The sequence below is a fragment of the Capricornis sumatraensis genome, chromosome 3 (genome assembly GCF_032405125.1).
Source record: "Capricornis sumatraensis isolate serow.1 chromosome 3, serow.2, whole genome shotgun sequence".
Lineage (NCBI taxonomy): Eukaryota > Metazoa > Chordata > Mammalia > Artiodactyla > Bovidae > Capricornis > Capricornis sumatraensis.
Genome location: NC_091071.1, coordinates 5257709 through 5278321, shown reverse-complemented (window position 1 = coordinate 5278321; position 20613 = coordinate 5257709). Strand labels below are relative to the sequence as shown.

The following is a 20613-nucleotide window of genomic DNA, read 5'->3' as shown; positions in this document are numbered from 1 at the left end:
CATCTTGCCAGATGATGTGCTAGGGCCTACGGGAAAATACCAAGAGTAACAAGATCCCAACTGTCCTGAACTGTGTGCCCCTCACAAAATTCATGCACTGTATGCCCTACCCCCCAGTGTGACTTTATGGCAACAGAGCCCTTAGGGAGGTGATTACAGTTAAATGAGGTCATGAGGTTGGGTTCCTCAAGGTTAAGACTAGTAACATTTTAAGAAGAGGAGAGAGACACCAGGAGTGCAGGGGCATGGAGCCAGGAAAGACAACAGTAAGAAGTCAGCCTTAGGCAAGCCCTGGGGTGAGAGCTCTGAGAAACCCACCCGATGGACACCTCAGGATGTCTTGTCTTCAACACCTTTCCTAAAAAACTCAAAATTCAGGGTAAGTCAAAGCACTAAGTTGGGCTGGAAGTTGGGGAGGGAAACATGGAAGAGAAGCACATCCTGCCAGGGGTACTAACCATACAGCTCCTCAGGGAACAGGACTGGTTCCGGAAAGATTACGGAAGCGCATGACGGTCCCCACCCGCCCCGCCCGGGAGCTCTACCCCCATAGCTTTTCTCTAGGAATCTAGGAGGTCTTTCGGTCTCTGTGGTTCCTCTATAAATTGAGAGAATTTAAACCTCCTCAGTCTAAGAAATACCTAGAAGCAGGTCCTCATTACTGAGAAAGAAGTGAGGAATTGATGGGGCGGAAGGTGCAGCTCATAAGTTTTAAGAACTATTAATAGCACATGGTACGTTTCTAATGGCTCCTTCTGCAGGGAAAGGACCACAAGCTGGTGACCTGGACCTGGTCACACTCAGATGGCTCTGATACTTTTGTGGGGGAAAAAAAACAACAACAAAAAACCTTTGACTGAATCAATCAGTCTTCCTCCCTGCCCCAGTACTGTGGCAAACATTTCTGTAGAATTCAACCTGTGTGTTCCATGCACCCATTTACTGCTGTAAATGGATGCAGGTCTACTGTCCTGATCCAGATTGCTCTAACTTGCCTCAAACTGACCAGACAAAATATATGACCCCAGTGGTCTGTTTCCCTTCGCTTTGGGAGGTTTGCAAGGTAAGATGATGATGGATGTGATGATTGAGTAGCAGCAAAGAAAACTTCACAAGTGTTCAGCTCATAACTTTTTTTCTGCAACTAAGAGATGTAAGCCTGCGGGTTGGCACAATTTTCAGCTCACTAAGGAGTTTCTGGCAATCAGAGGTGTTTTTAAAGGGAAGAGGCTGCCTCAGGATGCAATGAACCCATCAGTGGAAGGGTTTCATGTAGAAAGGAAGCTGCCAGGAAGTGTTCTCTCCAGTTCAACACAGTTATTAAGCACTTGCTGCATGCACATGTCTACAACTGAATGGTGATTCCTCCATTGAGCGGGAGGTTGAGTTTGACAGTCCCATCAAACCCTTTACAAGAATCTATTAATGTTTTTACCATTTGGATCAAAATCTTTTTCACATAAACTGAGAGGAAGTTTCATCACTTCATAATGTTTAATCATCTAAGACTTAGTATAGTTTGGTGCTTAAGAGCTTAGCTTTTGGAGGCAAAGTGACCATGATTCAAATACTCTGCCACTTATTGGCTGTGTGACTTTGGGCAAATGAATTAACTGCTCTGAATGTCAAGTTTTCCCCAACTGTAAAGTGAAAGTGCTATTAAGTGAAACCACTGCATAATGTGAGGATTAAGTGCGGTGACCCACATAAAGCACTTAGCATGATGTTTAAAGCACAGCGGACATTAACACCAGGCTTTACTGAAGCTGTCATTCTCAGTTGTCTTAAATCACCTTTAAGTCTAAATCACCTTTAGCTCTGTGTTTGTAGGTGACAAGTCCCTTTAAATGCTTCCAAGGAGGCCCTCTGACACTCATATATTAAGTTGGTGGGTATTTGCCCCGAGTGTCATTTTCTCTCTTTAAGCAATCAGTGGCTTTCAGCCAGAGCCACTCGATTCCACAATCATTTTCATTTTGTTCCTCAAAACGTACCCAAATTGGTGTATCCCTTCCTATCTGTATTCCATCCCAGTTCACCAAAGTGAGTGTCTCCCAACTGAATGGCCACCACATGCCTGGGACTACTAGTGTTCCACCCACCATTGGTGACAGGTCCTTGTTGCCTCGTGGTGAGTGGCCAGTTCATTCTTTCAGACAATTCATGGCACCATACGCCTCAGATCAGGTTGCCAAAAGCAAAGCCTGAGACAAGCATTTATACCCATGTGGTTTGTTGAGGATAGGAAGGGGAGAAGGGGATGAGACAGCACAGAGGACAAGAGAATGGATGGAGTCTGATAACCAAAGTCTTGCCTCTGCCTGATCCGCAAAGGGTGGGTCTGGAGCATACTGCACCTGCTTCCCACCCGGAGGCAAGTGAACCAGCCTTTGTAACCCTGTATCAGCCAGTCATTGGCTGGGAGTGGGGTGGGCAGCTGACTCCTGGGTGGACAGCTCTCTTCACCTGAGCCTCCAGAGAACTGCGTGAGCTGTGAGCACCTGGCGGCCAAAACTCAAAAGCAGCTGGGAGACAGGTATGGCAGCCTGGAAAAGAGGACCTGGCCTGGGCACCAGTGCACAACACACACAATGAACAGGTATTCATTAGGTGTTTATTGTAATTCAGGCCATCAGCAGAAGCAGGACTTCAGCAGTGCCCAAAAGCCTCTCACCATCTCTCTAGCAAACAGGTTCCGGTTAACCCTCCTCCATGTCATCATCTTTCCCCACCACTCCTTCTGAGACCTTGCCGAAAGGCAGGGCGCACCAGACCAGGACCTCCCTGCTTCTATGAATGTTTCCTTTCAAATCCAGTGGCAACCCAAGTTGAAACTCATTCTTTATCCACTGTCCTATGGGGGAGATCCATTTCAGGGCAACTGGGAGTTAGCACACATACTGCTTGGACCACAACTCAATTCTCAATTCAATTTGGCCCAACTCCTGTGGATAAAGCCACCCTCATTTGTGTGGTAACAACAAAAAACAGTCCACAGCCTGGCCTATCAGCTCTATTACCCAAAGGTCCCACTCCCCTCTCCCTAAGACGAGACAGATCAACACAGCTTCTCCTGAATTTACAAACATAACTTCTTTTCTACTAGCTAATCGTGGTGCCAGGAGAATCAAAGACAAAACAAAAAGGTAGAGTGTGTTTCATGGAGAAGCTGTTGACTGAATAAGGCAGTAAGAACACATACCATCTAGCCTCTGAACCTCGTTTTTGCCCAGATATAAATACTTTAAAAATCAATTTCTTTTCAAAGGTTTTAAAATACTCAACATGAGAATGACACCTGGAGCATTCCAGTGGCTGGCATTACCGCTAAAGTTCGTCGCTGAGATACCAACACCAAGATCATGCTGAAATTTCTCTTTCACTGTGCTCTTCCCTGAACAGATTAGCTGTCAAACAAGGCAGAAACTACAAATGAAGCTTATTTCTACTGAGTTCATGAGGCTTCTCCCAGTGTCAATGTTCTGAGATTCACGTGAAGAATGAGTGCCTTCTGAGGGCTTCCCCCCACCCACCATATTGTTCTCTTCCATCTAGACTCTCGCACATGAACATGTAAGCAAAAGCATTTCCCAATGGGAAAGCAGATGGGTACTTGCTGTGGATGTTCCAGTGTCCTAAGTTCTAACCGAAGGATCTCAACATATCTGTAGGTTTGATGGCTATGCTGAAGAAGATGCTTGAGGTTGTGACTACATTCGTTATAGGAATAGGGTTACTCTTCAGGAAGGCGTCTCTAAAATTGTGTAAGAGCTGTTCTATGATAGGAACCTCTAGACACTTCAGGTCTTTATGGGATCTGTCCTCTCGTGACTTCTCAGATGTTTAAAGAGGCTACAGCTCCAACTGAAACTCATGCCGCATTCTTTACACTGAAAGGGTTTCTCACCAGTGTGGATCCTCTGATGTTGATTGAGATGTGACTGCAGAGTGAAGCCTCTGCCACATTCATTACACTGATGGGCTTTCAGGCTGGAATAGCTTTTAGGATGTTGTTTGATGTGGGGACACTGGCCAATGCTTTCTCCACACAGATCACATTTATAGGTTTTCTCTGCAGTATGAGTTCTGTAATGCTGAATGAGGTCTGAACTATAATGAAAGGCTTTGCCACACACGTCACACTTATAAGGCTGCTCTTGCAACTCAAGCTTCTTATCTTCGATCACCGTTAAGTTCCAGCTGTATGCTTCCTCGCAAACACCATTCTGTTCATTTCTCTGGCCCATGTGGAGCACCTGGTGTTCAATGAGGCTAACGTACTGAAAAAAGATTTCTCCGCATTCATGACACTGGTGGGACTTCTCTCTCGAGTGGAGCCTCAGATGCCCAGCAAGGTGTGAACGTCTCCCAAAGCCTTTCCCACACTCGTTACACTTAAAGGGCCTCTCCCCGCTGTGCACACTCTGATGCTGAACCAGGTGGGACCTCACTCTAAAGGCTTTCCCACACAAGGGGCAGGTGTAGGGCTTCTCCCCAGTGTGGACCCGCTGATGCTGAGTCAGGTGCACACGCTGATTGTAGCTTTTCCCACACTCGTCGCACCTAAATGGTTTCTCCCCGGTGTGTATTCGTTGATGCTGGATAAGATGTGCGCTCTGAATAAAGCTCTTCCCGCATTCGTTACATTTATGGGGTCTCTCTCCAGTGGAGGGCTTTTTGTGGGCATAGGTGACTTCGCTGAAATTCATCCTCTTTGAAGAGGGCTGTCCTAGTATCTCTTTGATGGGCATTCCCTGCTTTCTCTCCAACTTGCCCTGGTGCTCGTGGCCTTCTCCAAAATCTTGAACTGGAGACACATTTCTTTGGAGTCTACCTGTGGGTTCCATGTCCGCTTCTGAAAACTCTGAAATTTTCTTCTTAACATTCAGTTTTGTATTCTTACTTCTTCTACTGCCGCCTGCAAAAGTCAAGAGGAAATGAAAATGTTATCGGTCCTTTTACGGAAGAAAAGGAAACTAGCAGGAAAGAGAGGATAATCAGATGAAACTATGATGTAATAGGAGTAACGAAGGAGGAGGGGAGCATGTATGTGCTTTGGTGTCTGTTCAGTGAACAAGATAAAGAATAGAGAGCTTACTTGGGAGGGTGATGAGAAAGACTGAGGACAGGTAGTCATAGGGAAAAGCCAAACACTGTTAATACACAGAGAGGAGAGAAAGGAATTCCGACACGGGAGAGGCGGTAGGAAATGTGGAAGGGATCCTCACCCCAATATGAGCCATGGAGAGAGAATGAGACAGAACACAGATACACAACTAGATGGTGAGAACTGATGGAGACCTGAAGAATGGGAAACAAAGGTATATGAGGGGGATATGGAGTTGGAAGAATATCCAATTAGGAGCCAGGAAAAAGGAGAAATGAGCCAGAAGAAATGTTGTCGGGAGTTCCCTGGTGGTCCAGTGGCTAAGACTCTGCGCTCCCAATGCAAGGGGCCAGGTTCAGTCCCTGGTCATGGAACTAAACCCCACATGCTGAGACTGAGAGTTCAAATGCACAACTAAGACCCAGAGCAGCCAAATAAATATTTAAAAAAAACAAGCCATACAGTAAAGTAATAATAAAACAGAGGGTAACTCTCCGTCCCAGCCTTCTACAGCTGCCACCATCCCCACCCATCTGTCCGATGGTTCTAAGCTGATAAAACAATTCCTGCCTCGTTTACGCTCTGAAGACCAACTGCTCACACCTACATCTTTGGGATTTCTCTCTGAAGTGGCGCTTGAGGTGCTCGATCAGGTGCGAGTGGCGCCCGAAGCTCTTCCCGCACTCAGGGCAGCCGTAGGGCCGCTCGCCGCTGTGCACGCTGTGATGCTGGACCAGGTGGGAGCTGACACGGAAGGCCTTGCCGCACACCTGGCACGTGTAGGGCTTCTCGCCGGTGTGGACACGCTGGTGCTGGGTGAGGTGCACACGCTGGTTGTAGCTCTTCCCACACTCGCCACATTTGAAGGGCTTCTCGCCCGTGTGGATTCGCCGGTGCTGGATGAAGTTGGAAGCCTGCAGGAAGAACTTCCCACAGTCATTACACCTGTGTCCCCTCTCGCCGCTGGTGGGTGGCTTCCGGGTCACGTCGGTGATGGCCCTGAGCTCTCTCTTCTGGGGAGGGGTCTGCCTTGATCTCCCCACTGGCGGGTGGACCTGCCACCGTTCTACCATGCTGTGAAGGTCGCTAACTTCTCCAAACTCTTGACTCAGGGGAACAATTCTTTCAGGGCCTCCTGAAGTCATCCAGGATGATTCAGCTTCATCAGAAATCTGCTTTACTGTGAGTTCCACGTTGTCGTTTCTGGACTCATAATCTGAGATGACAGAGGAAAAATGGAAACATTAACTTACTCCCTGCATTCAGGAATAGGGGAAAATTACGTGAAACCAACAAGTACAAGCACGGCACGACTTTGTAAAGCCATCTGCAAAATGACTTCACAATACAGGCATGGGATGAGGATCAGCGAAGCTGGAAAGTGAGGCAGGAAGGGGAAGACAGAGCCAGCAGGAATGGATCAGTGGGATGAGACTGGAAGAGCAGTCATTTCATTTAAGGACAATGACTTCCTCTTGGTACAGGACTTCCATCCGGTAGCTGTTTGTGAACACCTGTGCTGTGTTAACTATTCGCAGTAAAATCTGATGCTGGGTGATGTTGCTAACCCAGTCCTCACCTTCCCCTTCCTATTCATTCACAGCCTGGAGAAGAAAAAGGATCTCTCTAGCTTTTCCAATCCCCAAAGAATCTCAGTTGGGTGTGAATCAGTCTCAAGGGAAAAAAGCACTCTTTCTACACCTGGAGAGGCCCAATGACTGTTGAGAGCTAGAGCACCGCTCGGTGGTCATTGATGAAAGAGACACTTAAAAGGCTGCAGTCCATTCCCCGTGTAACTGGATCAGCAACTCATATTTCACTCGAAACATGGGAATTTAATAGAGTCTCCAAAGATAAACTTTCAGTGGTTCACAGAAAATAGGAATGTTTCTTTAAAGGCTAGAGAGATAGATCATAGCCCATGGAGAACTTTCTAAAAAGATTTTTTGTGAAGAGAAAAATTGTTTTCAAACATTATATAAAACCTCCCTGGCACCCTGTCTGGTATCCTGTGTTTCTAAGGTTGGCTAGTTTCCTACTCATTCTTCTCAACAGCTACATCCAAATGTTTGATCCTGGTCCAGGAAGAACCCACACGCTGCAGGGCAGCTAAGCCTGTGCCCCGCAGCTATTGAGCCCGTGCCCTCGAGCCTGTGCTCTGAAATGAGAGAAGCTACTGCAGCGAGAAGCCCTCACACAGCTGGAGAGCAGCAACTAGACAAACGCCGCCGCAGCAAGGAAGACCCAGCACAGCCGAATGATGAGCGCGTTAACTAGCTAAGGTGACAAAGACTTCAAAATAGCTTGGAGAGTAATACGCAGAAGAAGCGTGCCAAGTTCTGCAACTCTGAAACCCATTAAATGCCTATAAAGTGACTGAAAAAGATAAAACAATACTGACTCAAATTAGACCAAGAAATTAATTGTAGGGAATGAAAGAAATTTGCATTAAATATAATAGTTATACTACATAACCAATTCCTTGAGACTACCACTAAGATCCCAATAGACAAGTAAGCAGAGGGCATGTGCAAATAACTCAAAGAAAATGCAAATATATATCAATAGTAAGAAAGGAAACAGAAAATCTGAAAGAGCAGTAGGAAATGTTCCTTTTTAAATAAAAGCCTGTGAGTGCACTAAACCCTCGGACAATGTAAACTGGGACAATGCTTTTCACAAGAAATTTGGGCTTATAGTGGATGGATTCCATCTAAAGTCCACCAGCGTGCCTGACAGTGACTCTTCCCAAAGAATTCATTCAAAAGAGGCTACAAACCATAAGCTTCAAAATATTTGCCATAGTACTGAGGTTCTCTATAATTGCTCCAGGCAGCACAGCCAAATATTAGTTTCCAAGATCATTAACTTAGAAATAGGTTGAAAATCTCATCTGGGGCACAAAATGCAAGAAGGGATAAGACATGCGAAATGCAGATCCCAAGGCAAATGTCACACAGGTGCCAGTGATCTGAGAACAGTAATGGAGTGAATTAGCCACCCATGCATGTGGTGTGCTGTGCCTAGTGGCTCAGTCATGTCCAACTCTTTGCGACCCTGTGAACTGTAGCCTGCCAGGCTCCTCTGTCCATGGGGATTCTCCAGGCAAGAATACTGGAGTGGGCTGCCACGCCCTCCTACAGGGCATCTTCCCAACCCAGGGATCGAACCCAGGTCTCCGGCACTGCAGGCAGATTCTTTACCATCTGAGCCATCAGGAAGCCCAATGGAGTGAACTAGCCAACCATACATGAGGGGGAAGAAAAAGAAGAATGCTACTTTTATTAGTAGTTATTAGAAAAATTACAACTACTTCACCAAACGGTTATTCAGCAAAGTGTGAGATGCTTCCCAAATGAGAATTACTCAGTTAACAATGACATAATTTGTCAAGGAACAGAGTATGATCACTACTACAAATCTATTAAGATCCAATTTTGTAGTTTTAAGCTAAACATAACATTTGCCTGATTGCAAATACTATCCCCAAGGCACTATCAGGTCTCCATCATTCTCTTGGCGTGCTCAGTCATGTCCAACTCTTTCCAACCCCATGGACTGTAGCCCACCAGGCTCTTCTGTCCATGCAATCTTCCAGACAAGAATACTGGAGTGGGTTGCCACTTCCTACTCCAATCATACTCTTATTATGATGGAAATAATAAGAATAAGCTGAATAAGAAAAAAAGAGAGAGAGAGATGGAGAAAGCTGATTTACTCTCACAGAGAAACAAAATAGCCAAAATCATAGCAATTACATGCATACACGTATAACACCCACTTGCTGTACGCCTGAAACTAACACGACACTGTTGACCAACTATATCCGACATAAAATAAAATTTAAATAAATAAATATAACTTGCATGCTTTTACTGGACATGCTAGAAATACTCTTTATGGATAACAAAATGAAGATGTCCTACACCACACAAATGAAATCATTCTTACCCGTGGAAGTCATACTCCCATAATTCTCCTTCCGGTCATCCCTATAGAGGGACTTCTGGGACTGGTCCAAATGTCCCCATTCTTCCAGGATGAAGGACACAGCCACATCCGCCACATCTTCAATTTTCACCAACTTCTGAAATACGAGATCGCCACTAAATCCTCATTCCCTAGGCTCAGAGGGGAGGGACTGTGCTTCATGGAGGGTGGGGGGAGCGGACCAGGAAAAGACAGTGACCACAAACCCAGACGAGCTCTGTCTCTGGTTAAAGAGATAGAACCCTGATACAGAGTCAGGGTTAAGGCAGCTACATGCCCAAGAACTGACGTGGGTCCCTTGACGTGGGCACAGGGACGCTGGCTCACCTGGGACCCAGTGGAGAGGAGCGAGGCTGTCAGCTCCTGGCTGTCCTTCAGGGGAAGGGAGGAAACTTGGAGAGCAGGAAGCGCTGAGAGGGGAGAACAAGAGGAGTCAGTGAGAATCTCTGCCCAATTCTAACTGCCATCATGTTCTGCTTTTTCTCAAGAAACCACCATGGTGCCCTGTGGCACTGAGGCCATATTCTTCTGATTGGCCATCAAGACATTCTACACTCTGGGACCCTACACCTACCCTGTACTCAGCCTTCCCCTGAAAACACCAGGGTCCCTGCTGTGGTTATGCAGTCAGGATAGTCCCGCTGCTGACTGGGGATGGGACCATTCCCCTAGAAAGGATGCTCTCTGACCAGCCAAGGTCAGACCTCATCACCTCGAAGAATATCCACAGGCCCACATTTTCCATGAAGCTGAAGCACCGCCAAGAGCCCAGGGCTTCTCGAGCTTTAAGGTACAAACACGTCACCTGGGGGTCTTGGTACAGGGTAGATTCTGCCTCAAGGGTAACAGGGTGTTCCCCATATTGTGCATTTCTAACTAGCCAGGTGACGCTGGCACTGCCACTCTTGGGACTACACTTGGATCATCAGCAAGGCCTCAGTCCACCCTCTCTCCCTTCAAAAAATGACTGTGGTTGGTTCACAGGCAGCCGACTAGTTTGCGTCCTAGTTGGTCTACAAGTAAATCTACTCTGTGTTTTATGAGCACAGGCAGATAAAGCAAATCTTGCCTTCCAAAACCTCACTGTCTGAGGGGGAGGGCCGACTGGAAGCCTTACTGCCAGCACAGGGCAGAGAGCATTATCCTCAAGGTTCACCCACGTTCCAGCAGGAACAGACCGGGGGCATCTGCAGTGGACAGCAGGAGGTGGGAGCAGCAGGAAAGCCTTTCCACAGGAAGTGACTCTGGAAGGAGGGGTGGGATGGAAGGAGGTGGGATAAAGGTGCTTTCCCAGTACAGTGACCCACATGTGTAACGCCTGGAGGGTCTGGTCTCCAGATGTTGGTGACCATCTGACCCTCTGCTGTCACCTCTGCTGCTCCTTTGTCTGAGATTCATGGTGCATCCGGACCTGCCTCATGCACCCTGACCTGGACAGATCCGCCTGCTATTAACCTTTCACCTGATGACTCAGACCTTCCTACGGTGTCCCGGGTCCTAGAGATGTATTAACATATGCATATGGAGCCTGCTTGTATCCCAGGACTAGGAAGATGAGCAAAGACCCAAAAAAGAGGAGACAATGGTTAGAGGTGAAAGCCAGAGACAGAGATGGATCTGAACCCAGCAGTGTGGCTAGAGTCAAAAGAAGGCGTGAAAGAAAGGGATGAACACAGTCTACACCGAGGCAGTAATTATGAATACAGACTACTTTCCAATATAACTGGAATCATTAGAATAATACATCCTAAATAAGTCCACTCATATTTTTTGAAGTTCCTGTGAAACCCACTGTTTCTAGCTTTTAAGAAAATGACCTTGGCCCTCTCAAGCTGAAATGAGTCCCAGGGACAGAAAACTAGCCCTCAGTGCCATCAAAGGCATGAGGGTGCAGCCTGCCCCAGAGCATCAAACCAACCCCCAAACCTAGTATTTTCTGTTGGAATAAGCAAACTGGCTGGGTCTGGCCAACAGGGCAGAAAAGAGAAGCGACACAAATGAGCTGGACACAACTTAGCAACTAAACAATACATCCAATATGGGGTTCCCACCTCCAATCCGGATGGTATATAAATCAGATCATCTTAGTAAATCTTAAAAATTCTAAATTCTAAAATATATCCAGGGACTTCCCTGATGGTCCAGTGGTTAAAACTCTGTGTTTCCAATGCAGGGGACATGGGTTTGATCCCTGGTTGGAGTACAAGGATCCCACAGGCAGCAGGGCTTGGCCAAATAAAAAAAGAAAGATTCTATAGCCCATAGCAAGAGATTCTGATTAGAGATGACAGACTTGTGGACATATATCCTCATAAATTAGATACTAGGTGTGCACTTTTCCTCCTTGACGTGTCTCATAGAGGTTAGTAACAGTGAGGTGAGGGTGAGAGGGATTGAAGGAGAGAAAGAGAGGTCAGATGCTCTAAAGGTCCTTGTGAAACAGAGCTTAAAATCAGATTTCACACGAATGGCCGAACAGCCAGAAGTGCAGTTAGGAACTGGAGGGCTTTGTCAATGTGAGCCTTAGGACAACAAAATGAATGATGGAGAGTTGGAAAACCATTGCAAAACCACAAGGATACTTTCATAAAAGACTTCTAGATCTTTTAACAGTACCTGTACTTAGACTTGTCTTCAGCCGCAATATAGGTTTCACATGGCACTGGATATTAGTACAGCTCCTAGCCGGCCTCCAAGCTGACCAAGGACTCGATTCCCCACCCCAACCCTTCCCAACCTCCAGATGATGCTAACTGCGGAGAGGCTGCCCAGACCTAGGTCTCTCGCTACAAGAACAGCTTACCCACACAGCCAGGATGCCCACACCCATCCCACGGAAGCCCAGATTCTAACCGTCTTCCTCCAGAAGATGAGGCCTCTGTGGGTCGTGTTCGGCCTGGGGATCCACAGGCAGAAGCTGGTGACTGAAGGACTCAGGCCTGGCTCCAGGTGGCACGCTCTTCGGAGGAAGCCCTTCAGGACACACCACAATCTGCCAATCACAACCACATTAATCAGCACGTTACAGGAAGGGCTAAGAAAGAGTCAGATATACAGATAACACCACCCTTATGGCAGAAAGCGAAGAACTGAAGAGCCTCTTGATGAAAGTGAAAGAGGACAGTGAAAAAGTTGGCTTAAAGCTCAACATTCAGAAAACTAAGATCATGGCATCTGGTCCTATCACTTCATGGCAAATAGATGGGGAAACAGTGGAAACAGTGACAGACTTTATTTTGGGGGGCTCCAAAATCACTGCAGATGGTGACTGCAGCCATGAAATTAAAAGACACTTACTCCTTGGAAGAAAAGTTATGACCAACTTAGACAGCATATTAAAAATCAGAGACATTACTTTGCCAACAAAGGTCTGCCTAGTGAAGGCTATGATTTTTCCAGTAGTCATGTATGGATACGACTATAGCTGAGCGCCTAAGAATTGATGCTTTTGAACTGTGGTGTTGGAGAAGACTCTTGAGAGTCCCTTGGACTGCAAGGAGATCCAACCAGCCTATCCTAAAGGAAATCAGTCCTGAATATTCATTGGAAGGACTAATGTTGAAACTGAAACTCCAATACTTTGGCCACCTGATGTGAAGAACTGATTCATTTGAAAAGACCCTGATGCTGGGAAAGACTGAAGGCGGGAGGAGAAGGGGAAGACAAAGGATGAGATGGTTGGACAGCATCACCGACTCAATGGACATGAGTTTGAGTGAACTCCGGGCGTTGGTGATGGACAGGGAGGCCTGGCGTGCTGCAGTCCACGGAGTCGCAAACAGTCAGACACAGCTAAGCGACTAAACTGAACTGAACTGAAGAAAGGAGTCCAGCAAGCTCACATTTTCCTTTCATTCATTCTTTGCCCAAGTATTACCTGTGCGTCTACAACACTCCAGGACTAATTACACAGTGGCTGAATAAACATGGCCTATGTCTAGTTGAAGACATCTTCCATTAAATACACTGACACAGAAATAAACACACAATTATAAACTGTGTTACATGTCAGAAACAGAAGAACGTGATGCCGTGAGGCAGAACAGATGAGACCTATGTTAGACTGGGTAGCCAAAAAAGGCTTTTCTGAGGAGGAGTCACTGAAGTCGACACCTGGAGGATGAAAGAAGTCAGCCAGGAGAAAAATGAGGAGTGACCCAGGCAGATAAAGTGACATACTCAAAGACCCTCAGGCAGAAAGCCAGAGTTGGCCAAGTTTAGTCAAGTGGGAAAAAAAAGAGAAATGAGCTTGGAAAGATCAACACAGGACTCAACAATCACACTCAGAGACCCAGAAGACCAGGTGCAAGCAGGAGAGACAAATGCCAAGACGGGCTAGTGCATGACTGGTGTGTCTCTATCTTTCTGCTATTACACAACCTCAGGATATCCATAGCCAGTCTCTCTACAATCTGCCTCTTCTGGAAAGTACTAGCTCAATGCCATCAAAGCAGGTAATCAGATCCTGTTTTGAGATAGAATTGCTCTCCCCCCCTCTCACCCTCCCTTATCTTTCAAAAGCACTTTCAATTTTAACCCTCCGGGTCCTGACAAAACACAGCATAGGAAGTACATTAAGAGGTGGCTAGGGACTTCCCCGGGGGTCCAGTGGTTAAGATTCTGCACTTTCGATGCAGGGGTGAGGGTTCGCCCCATGGTCAAGGAACTAAAATCCTACATGCTGCAAAGCCAGAAGAAAAAAAAAAAAAGCTGCTCTAAGACAGAGAGGACAAGCAGAGTTTTAAAAAAAAAAAGACAGGGAAAACAAAAAAAGAGGCGGCTGCAACACAGTTGTGGCAAATATGACTCTGCATGGACGTGTGTGTCTCCTTATAGACCTGCTCAGGACAAGTGAAGAAAATGCCAAAGGGCACCTGGGCACCAGAGAAGCGACGCAGCCCCAGAGGTCCCCTGAGAAGCGGACAGAGAAACCCATAAGGAGGGACAGAGGATACGCCTGGGAAGAGGCTTGCCAGAGACAAGAACTACCTGGAGATAAGATGAGGAACAATGTCGGGGATACAGAGGGCAGGAAGGGAGAAAGGCAAACACAGTGAGCTGAGCAGGCCCTTAGGAAAACCTGCACCTCTGGGCCTCAAATCCCTGATTCCCACCCAGAAATGATCTGAGTGTTCCTTTCACAGATGGGGTGCATGTCGCAATGACAGAGGTCAATGTGTAACACCTGCTGTAAATCCTCCAGTTAAAAACGCTCTGGAAAAAAAAAAAAAGCTCTGGGGTGACTTCACTGGTGGTCCAGAGGCTATGATTCTGCACTTCCAGCATGCAGGGCCCGGGTTTGAGCCCTGGTCAGGGAACTAGACCCCATATGCCGCAATTAAAGATATATAGGGGACTGGAATGCAAAAGTAGGAAGTCAAGAAACACCTGGAGTAACAGGCAAATTTGGCCTTGGAATAAGGAATGAAGCAGGGCAAAGGCTAATAGAGTTTTGCCAAGAGAATGCACTGGTCATAGCAAACACTCTCTTCCAGCAACACAAGAGAAGACTCTACAAATAGACATCACCAGATGGTCAACACCAAAATCAGATTCTTATATTCTTTGCAGGAAAGATGGAGAAGCTCTATATAGTCAGCAAAAACAAGACTTAAAACAGACTTAAATTGAAAAAAGTAGGGAAAACCACTAGACCATTCAGGTATGACCTAAATCAAATCCGTTATGACTATACAGTGGAAGTGAGAAATAGATTTAAGAGGCTAGATCTGATAGAGTACCTGATGAACTATGGACAGAGGTTTGTGACACTGTACAGGAGACAGGGATCAAGACCATCCCCATGGAAAAGAAATGCAAAAAAGCAAAATGGCTGTCTGGGGAGGGCTTACAAATAGCTATGAAAAGAAGAGAAGTGAAAAGCAAAGGAGAAAAGGAAAGATATAAGCATCTGAAGGCAGAGTTCCAAAGAATAGCAAGGAGAGATAAGAAAGCCTTCCTCAGAGATCAATGTAAAGAAATAGAGGAAAAGAACAGAATGGGAAAGACTAGAGATCTCTTCAAGAAAATTAGAGATACCAAGGGAACATTTCATGCAAAGATGGGCTCTATAAAGGACAGAAATGGTACGGACCTAACAGAAGCAGACGATATTAAGAAGAGGTGGCAAGAATACACAGAAGAACTGTACAAAAAAGATCTTCACGACCCAGATAATCACGATGGTGTGATCACTCATCTAGAGCCAGACATCCTGGAATGTGAAGTCAAGTGGGCCTTAGAAAGCATCACTACGAACAAAACTAGTGGAGGTGTCGGAATTCCAGTTGAGCTATTTCAAATCCTGAAAGATGATGCTGTGAAAGTACTGCCCTGAATATGCCAGCACATTTGGAAAACTCAGCAGTGGCCACAGGACTGGAAAAGGTCAGTTTTCATTCCAATCCCAGAGAAAGGCAATGCCAAAGAATGCTCAAACTACCGCACAATTGCACTCATCTCACACGCTAGTAAAGTAATGCTCAAAATTCTCCAAGCCAGGCTTCAGTGATACATGAACTGTGAACTGCCTGATGTTCAAGCTGGTTTTAGAAAAGGCAGAGGAACCAGAGATCAAATTGCCAGCATCTACTGGATCATGGAAAAAGCAAGAGAGTTCCAGAAAAACATCTATTTCTGCTTTCTTGACTATGCCAAAGCCTTTGACTGTGTGGATCACAATAAACTGTGGAAAATTCTGAAAGAGATTGGGAATACCAGACCACCTGACCTGCCTCTTGAGAAACCTATATGCACGTCAGGAAGCAACAGTTGAAACTGGACATGGAACAATTGACTGTTCCAAATAGAAAAAGGAGTACGTCGAGGCTGTATATTGTCACCCTGCTTATTTAACTTATATGTAGAATATATGATGAGAAACGCTGGGCTGGAAGAAGCACAAGCTGGAATCAAGACTGCAGGGACAAATATCAATAACCTCAGATATGCAGATGACACCATCCTTACGGCAGAAAGTGAAGAGGAACTAAAAAGCCTCTTGATGAAAGTGAAAGAGGAGAGTGAAAAAGTTGGCTTAAAGCTCAACATTCAGAAAATGAAGATCATGGCATGTGGTCGCATCACTTCATGGGAAATAGATGGGGAAACAGTGGAAATAATGTCAGAGTTTATTTTGGGGGGCTCCAAAATCACTGCAGATGGTGACTGCAGCCATGAAATTAAAAGACGCTTACTCCTTGGAAGAAAAGTTATGACCAACCTAGATAGCATATTCAAAAGCAGAGACATTATTTTGCCAAGAAAGGTCCGTCTAGTCAAGGCTATGGTTTTTCCAGTGGTCATGTATGGATGTGAGAGTTGGACAGTGAAGAAGGCTGAGCGCTGAAGAATTGATGCTTTTGAACTGTGGTGTTGGAGAAGACTCTTGAGAGTCCCTTGGACTGCAAGGAGATCCAACCAGTCCATCCTAAAGGAGATCAGTCCTGGGTATTCTTTGGAAGGAATGATGCTAAAGGTGAAACTCCAGTACTTTGACCACCTCATGGGAAGAGCTGACTCACTGGAAAAGACTCTGATGCTGGGAGGGATTGGGGGCAGGAAGAGAAGGGGACGACCGAGGATGAGATGGCTGGATGGCATCACGGACTCAATGGACGTGAGTCTGAGTGAACTCCGGGAGATGGTGATGGACAGGGAGGCCTGGCGTGCTGCGATTCATGGGGTCGCAAAGAGTCAGACACGACTGAGCGACTGAACTGAAATGAACTGATACAAGTTGCTGGGACAACTGGATAGACATCTCGAAAAAAAAACTGAGCTATAAACACTGCAAACACACCACTGCAAAATGAATTCCAGAAAGATCAATCATTTCAAAGGGTCAAACAAAAACAATAACAAACACACAATGGAGAAGAAACAATGAGAAAGGTTTCTTATATTACTGTAGCAGAGACAGCCTTTCTAATTATGGTACAAAACCCGGAAATCATAAATTAAACGATTTAAACTGACTGCATAAAAAGGAAAAAGAAAAACCAGCAAAGCAAAAAAATCTCCATAAGCAAAGACAAACAACAAAAGGAGGAAATAACTCTCGCAATTCAGATGGCAGACCCAGTGGTTGCTTCTTCTAATAGTTGAATACAAACAGAGAGTTCACAAAAAAGAGTATAAGCACAGCCTTTTAAAATATGTACAGTGATCAAGCTCACTCATAGTAAGAAAAAAAGGCATGTTAAACTTGCAAAGAAATGGAATATTGCGTCTTTCAGATTGGCAACAATCTCTAAGTTGGATAACACTGTGATACCAGGCTTTGAGCAAAAAACTTCTCTGATACATGGCTGCCAGGGATATAAATTGGTATAAGCTCTGCAGCGGGCAATCTGTCAACAGCTATCCAAACTACAAATGCGTATGGGCTCTGAGCCAACAACTGACTTCTCAGTTTTGATTCTGCAGCTAATAATGGATGGCAAGGATATTCGTGGCAGCAAAGTTTGTTAAAGATTCAGAGACAATCAAAAGGAACAACTTAAATAGCCTTAAATTATTGTACATCCATACAATGTAACACAATGCAGTTTCAAAGAGTGAGGAAGCACTCTATGCATTGACATAGAACAAGCCAGGATACACTATAAGAAAAAAAGTTGGGACTTCCCTGGTGGTCCAGTGGTTAAAAGAATCTGTCATGCAATGCAAGGGACATGGGTTCAATCCCTGGTCTGGGAACTAAGATCCCACATGCCAAGGAGCAACTAAGACTGGGCACAACTACTTAAGCCCACACTCTCTGGAGCCCACACCACACAACTAGAGAGTCCATGCACAACTAGAAGATCCCGTTGCTCCAGTGAAGACCCAACACAGACAATAAGAAAGTTTTAAAAAAGAAAAAAAAGCAAGAGGCAGAAGGGCAAGGTGATGTAAAAAGCATTTGTGTTTTTTTAAAAAACGTCATACACGTAGACGCTAATAATGTACAGAATAGTGTACCTCTGTAAGGACAGACAAGTATCATGGGACAATGGGTGCCTCTGGTGAGAACTCAGGCAGCTGGGGAATTAGGGGTGGGAGGGGCACTTACTTTTCATTACAACCTTATGCACTTTTTGAATTTTGTATCATGTCACTCAAAAAACAAACAGGGTCATTTAACACAAACAAAATCGCAGACTCTCTTCTCCAGATTAACACATGGATACTGCTTCTCTTTGCTGGAGTGGCAGGAAATCTCCACAGTGGACCTAATCCCAGGAGAACAAAAGAATCTGAATGAAGCAGCAGGGCGCCAGCCCTCCCCCTGCCCAGCTGCTCCTGAACTCTCGGCCTCCTTCCTCGCTGCTCTAAGGCCTCCTCTCTCACTCACCTGCTGCTGACGTTGCTCTAGTTCTCTCTGTATATTTTCTACCACGGCCACAGCCTCCTCTCCGCTTTCCGGGTGGTGCTCTCTCACCCAGGTCTGGAACTCTTCAGGCAGGATGGTCAGGAACTGCTCGAGCACCAGTAGCTCCAGGATCTGCTCCTTGGTGTGTAGCTCTGGCCGCAGCCACTCGCAGCAGAGCACCCGGAGCTGGCTGAGGGCCTCCCGGGGGCCTGACGCCTCGTGGTACTGGAAGTGCTTGAAGCGCTGGTAAAAAGTCTCGAACGCCGGCGGACTGTACTCCTGCATCCAGGTGCAATCTTCTTCTTCCACCTTCACTATCAGAAGGTCTTCTTGCTCTGGGGAAGTCTCCGAGGGAGGGTCTAGGTCTATAACTTCCCCAGATCCTGTCATTATCATTCCAACTCAGCGGGATCTCGCTCCAGGTAAGCTGGGTTACACTGATCGAATCCGTTTCTCTGCTCTCTGAGATCTTCTGAAGGACACCTTCATTACTATGCAACCTACTGATATATTGGAAATCGTTATTATCAAAGAGATGACAAAGAGGTCATCTACCCTAAAGATGACCATGCAGCAGAGTAACTTTACAACGTGATCACTCCACCCTCAAAATGATCAACACAGAATATTTCTAATATTTAAAAAGTGTACAGGAAAGACAGCAATAAAAATCTGACCTATGGCCTCATCAAATACAATTTTAGTGGTGAAGAACGTTATATTTCATATAAATAGTAGGACGACTTACTAACTAGTCCAGACGCAGCCGCTCCTTCTCTCTACCACAAGCCAAACTTAAGTCGGAACAGAGGTCAAAAACGTTACAGTGGTCAAAGTTGGTCTTGTCCCTCAAGCCAAAAGAGCTTGGTTGACCAACGGGAGATTTCAAGGGTCCCGAAGAGAACCAGGGTTTACCTAGATTGCGCACCATCGCCCCTGACCCCGAGCCACAGAAACCAGACTGGTCAAGGTTAGAGACAGGACTCTCGACTGGACACAGAGGCCATTTCTTTTGCTCAAGGCCCCCGTCTCTGGGAGCTCTCCTAGAAGACCAAGCTCCCGCAGCCAAGGGTGGGGAAAGACCGGTTTCTTCTTACAAGCGGAGAGAAAAGCCGAAGCCGACACTTCGCAACACTCCCTCGCCGGAAGTAAGCATGTCCAAGCGTTCCTGACCGCCGGGGTAGAGCCAGAAATCCCACCCCCGGCCCCCACGAGAGCACTTCCGAGTCCTCTCTAGGAATCCCGGAGGTCCTTGCCTCGCCACAGGAGGAAAGTGCTCGCCCCAGGCTCCGCCCTAAGACCCGCCCCCGGAAGGGCTGTGGACCAATCAGCTGGGAGATGGATCCCAGTCCAACCTCCAGCAACACGGCCGTTCCCCGCCCACCCAGACGCAGCTACTTCAACGCTACAGCAGGGTGGGAAACAGCCACTCTCTGACCCCACTCAACGCCAGAGCCGTTTAAACAGTCCGAGTCCGCCCCTTTCCTTGGAGTGGGGGCAGAGGCGGGGACTTAGGTGTCCAGAGCGCTTGCTTGGCCACAGCTGTTAGTGTCTGACTGGCCGTGGAACTTGCGCTCCCTCACCCCCGGCGCTCTTCGCCGCAGTTCGAAATAGGTCCGTACCTTTCTGCGAGCCGGCAACCTTCACTTCTCTTTAATGGACCCTTCGGTTTCTACACCCGAATCCACTCGCCACTCCCCTCACCCCGTTTCCAGACACACCCACCTCCTTACCGCAGCGGTCAGCTCAGCCGGCGGAAACAACTAACGTCAGACCCGAGCCCCGGCGGCTCGGGGGACTACAACTCCCAGGAAGCACCGCGCGGGCCCCGCCCTCTAGCCAATAGGGCAGCGTCTCTCTTCGCAGCCTCAGTCTCACGGTGCTGGGAAGCAGGGAGGCGTTTCTTCAGAGGCCCCAGTGGAGGCCTGAGTGTGTCGGAGGGACTCTCCTCCTGGCTGCGGAGAGAAGGCGGAAGGTCCGCGTTCTTGAGAAGTGGACGGAGCGGTGTTTTCAGGGCTTCTCTAGCCCAGAGGGGTCCCATCTTTAGTACTCTCATTTTGTATCCATTTGCGAAGTTACTCGACAGACAGGACAAGAGTGTCTTACAAGTCACGAAGTGAATGAGGCTCACTGACTCCACACTGAATTAGAAGGCATAAAT

At 46.7% G+C, this 20613-nt stretch overlaps 1 protein-coding gene across 2 annotated transcripts; it reads right to left on the bottom strand.

Moving 5' to 3' along the window:
* Positions 1-2627: 2627 nt before the first annotated feature.
* Positions 2628-18848, bottom strand: ZKSCAN5 (zinc finger with KRAB and SCAN domains 5). 2 transcript variants are annotated; one of them, XM_068968851.1, is made up of 6 exons: positions 18435-18848; positions 11951-12089; positions 9425-9507; positions 9059-9194; positions 5715-6323; positions 2628-4918 (listed from the first exon to the last, which is right to left on the bottom strand). In XM_068968851.1, exons 1-6 carry the CDS (start codon positions 18846-18848, stop codon positions 3801-3803), a joined length of 2499 nt encoding a protein of 832 aa, XP_068824952.1. In that variant the 3' UTR covers positions 2628-3800. The 2 variants fall into 2 exon arrangements, with proteins under 2 accessions (XP_068824952.1, XP_068824953.1); XM_068968852.1 differs by lacking the exons at positions 9059-9194; positions 9425-9507.
* Between the last annotated feature and the right edge of the window lie 1765 nt (positions 18849-20613).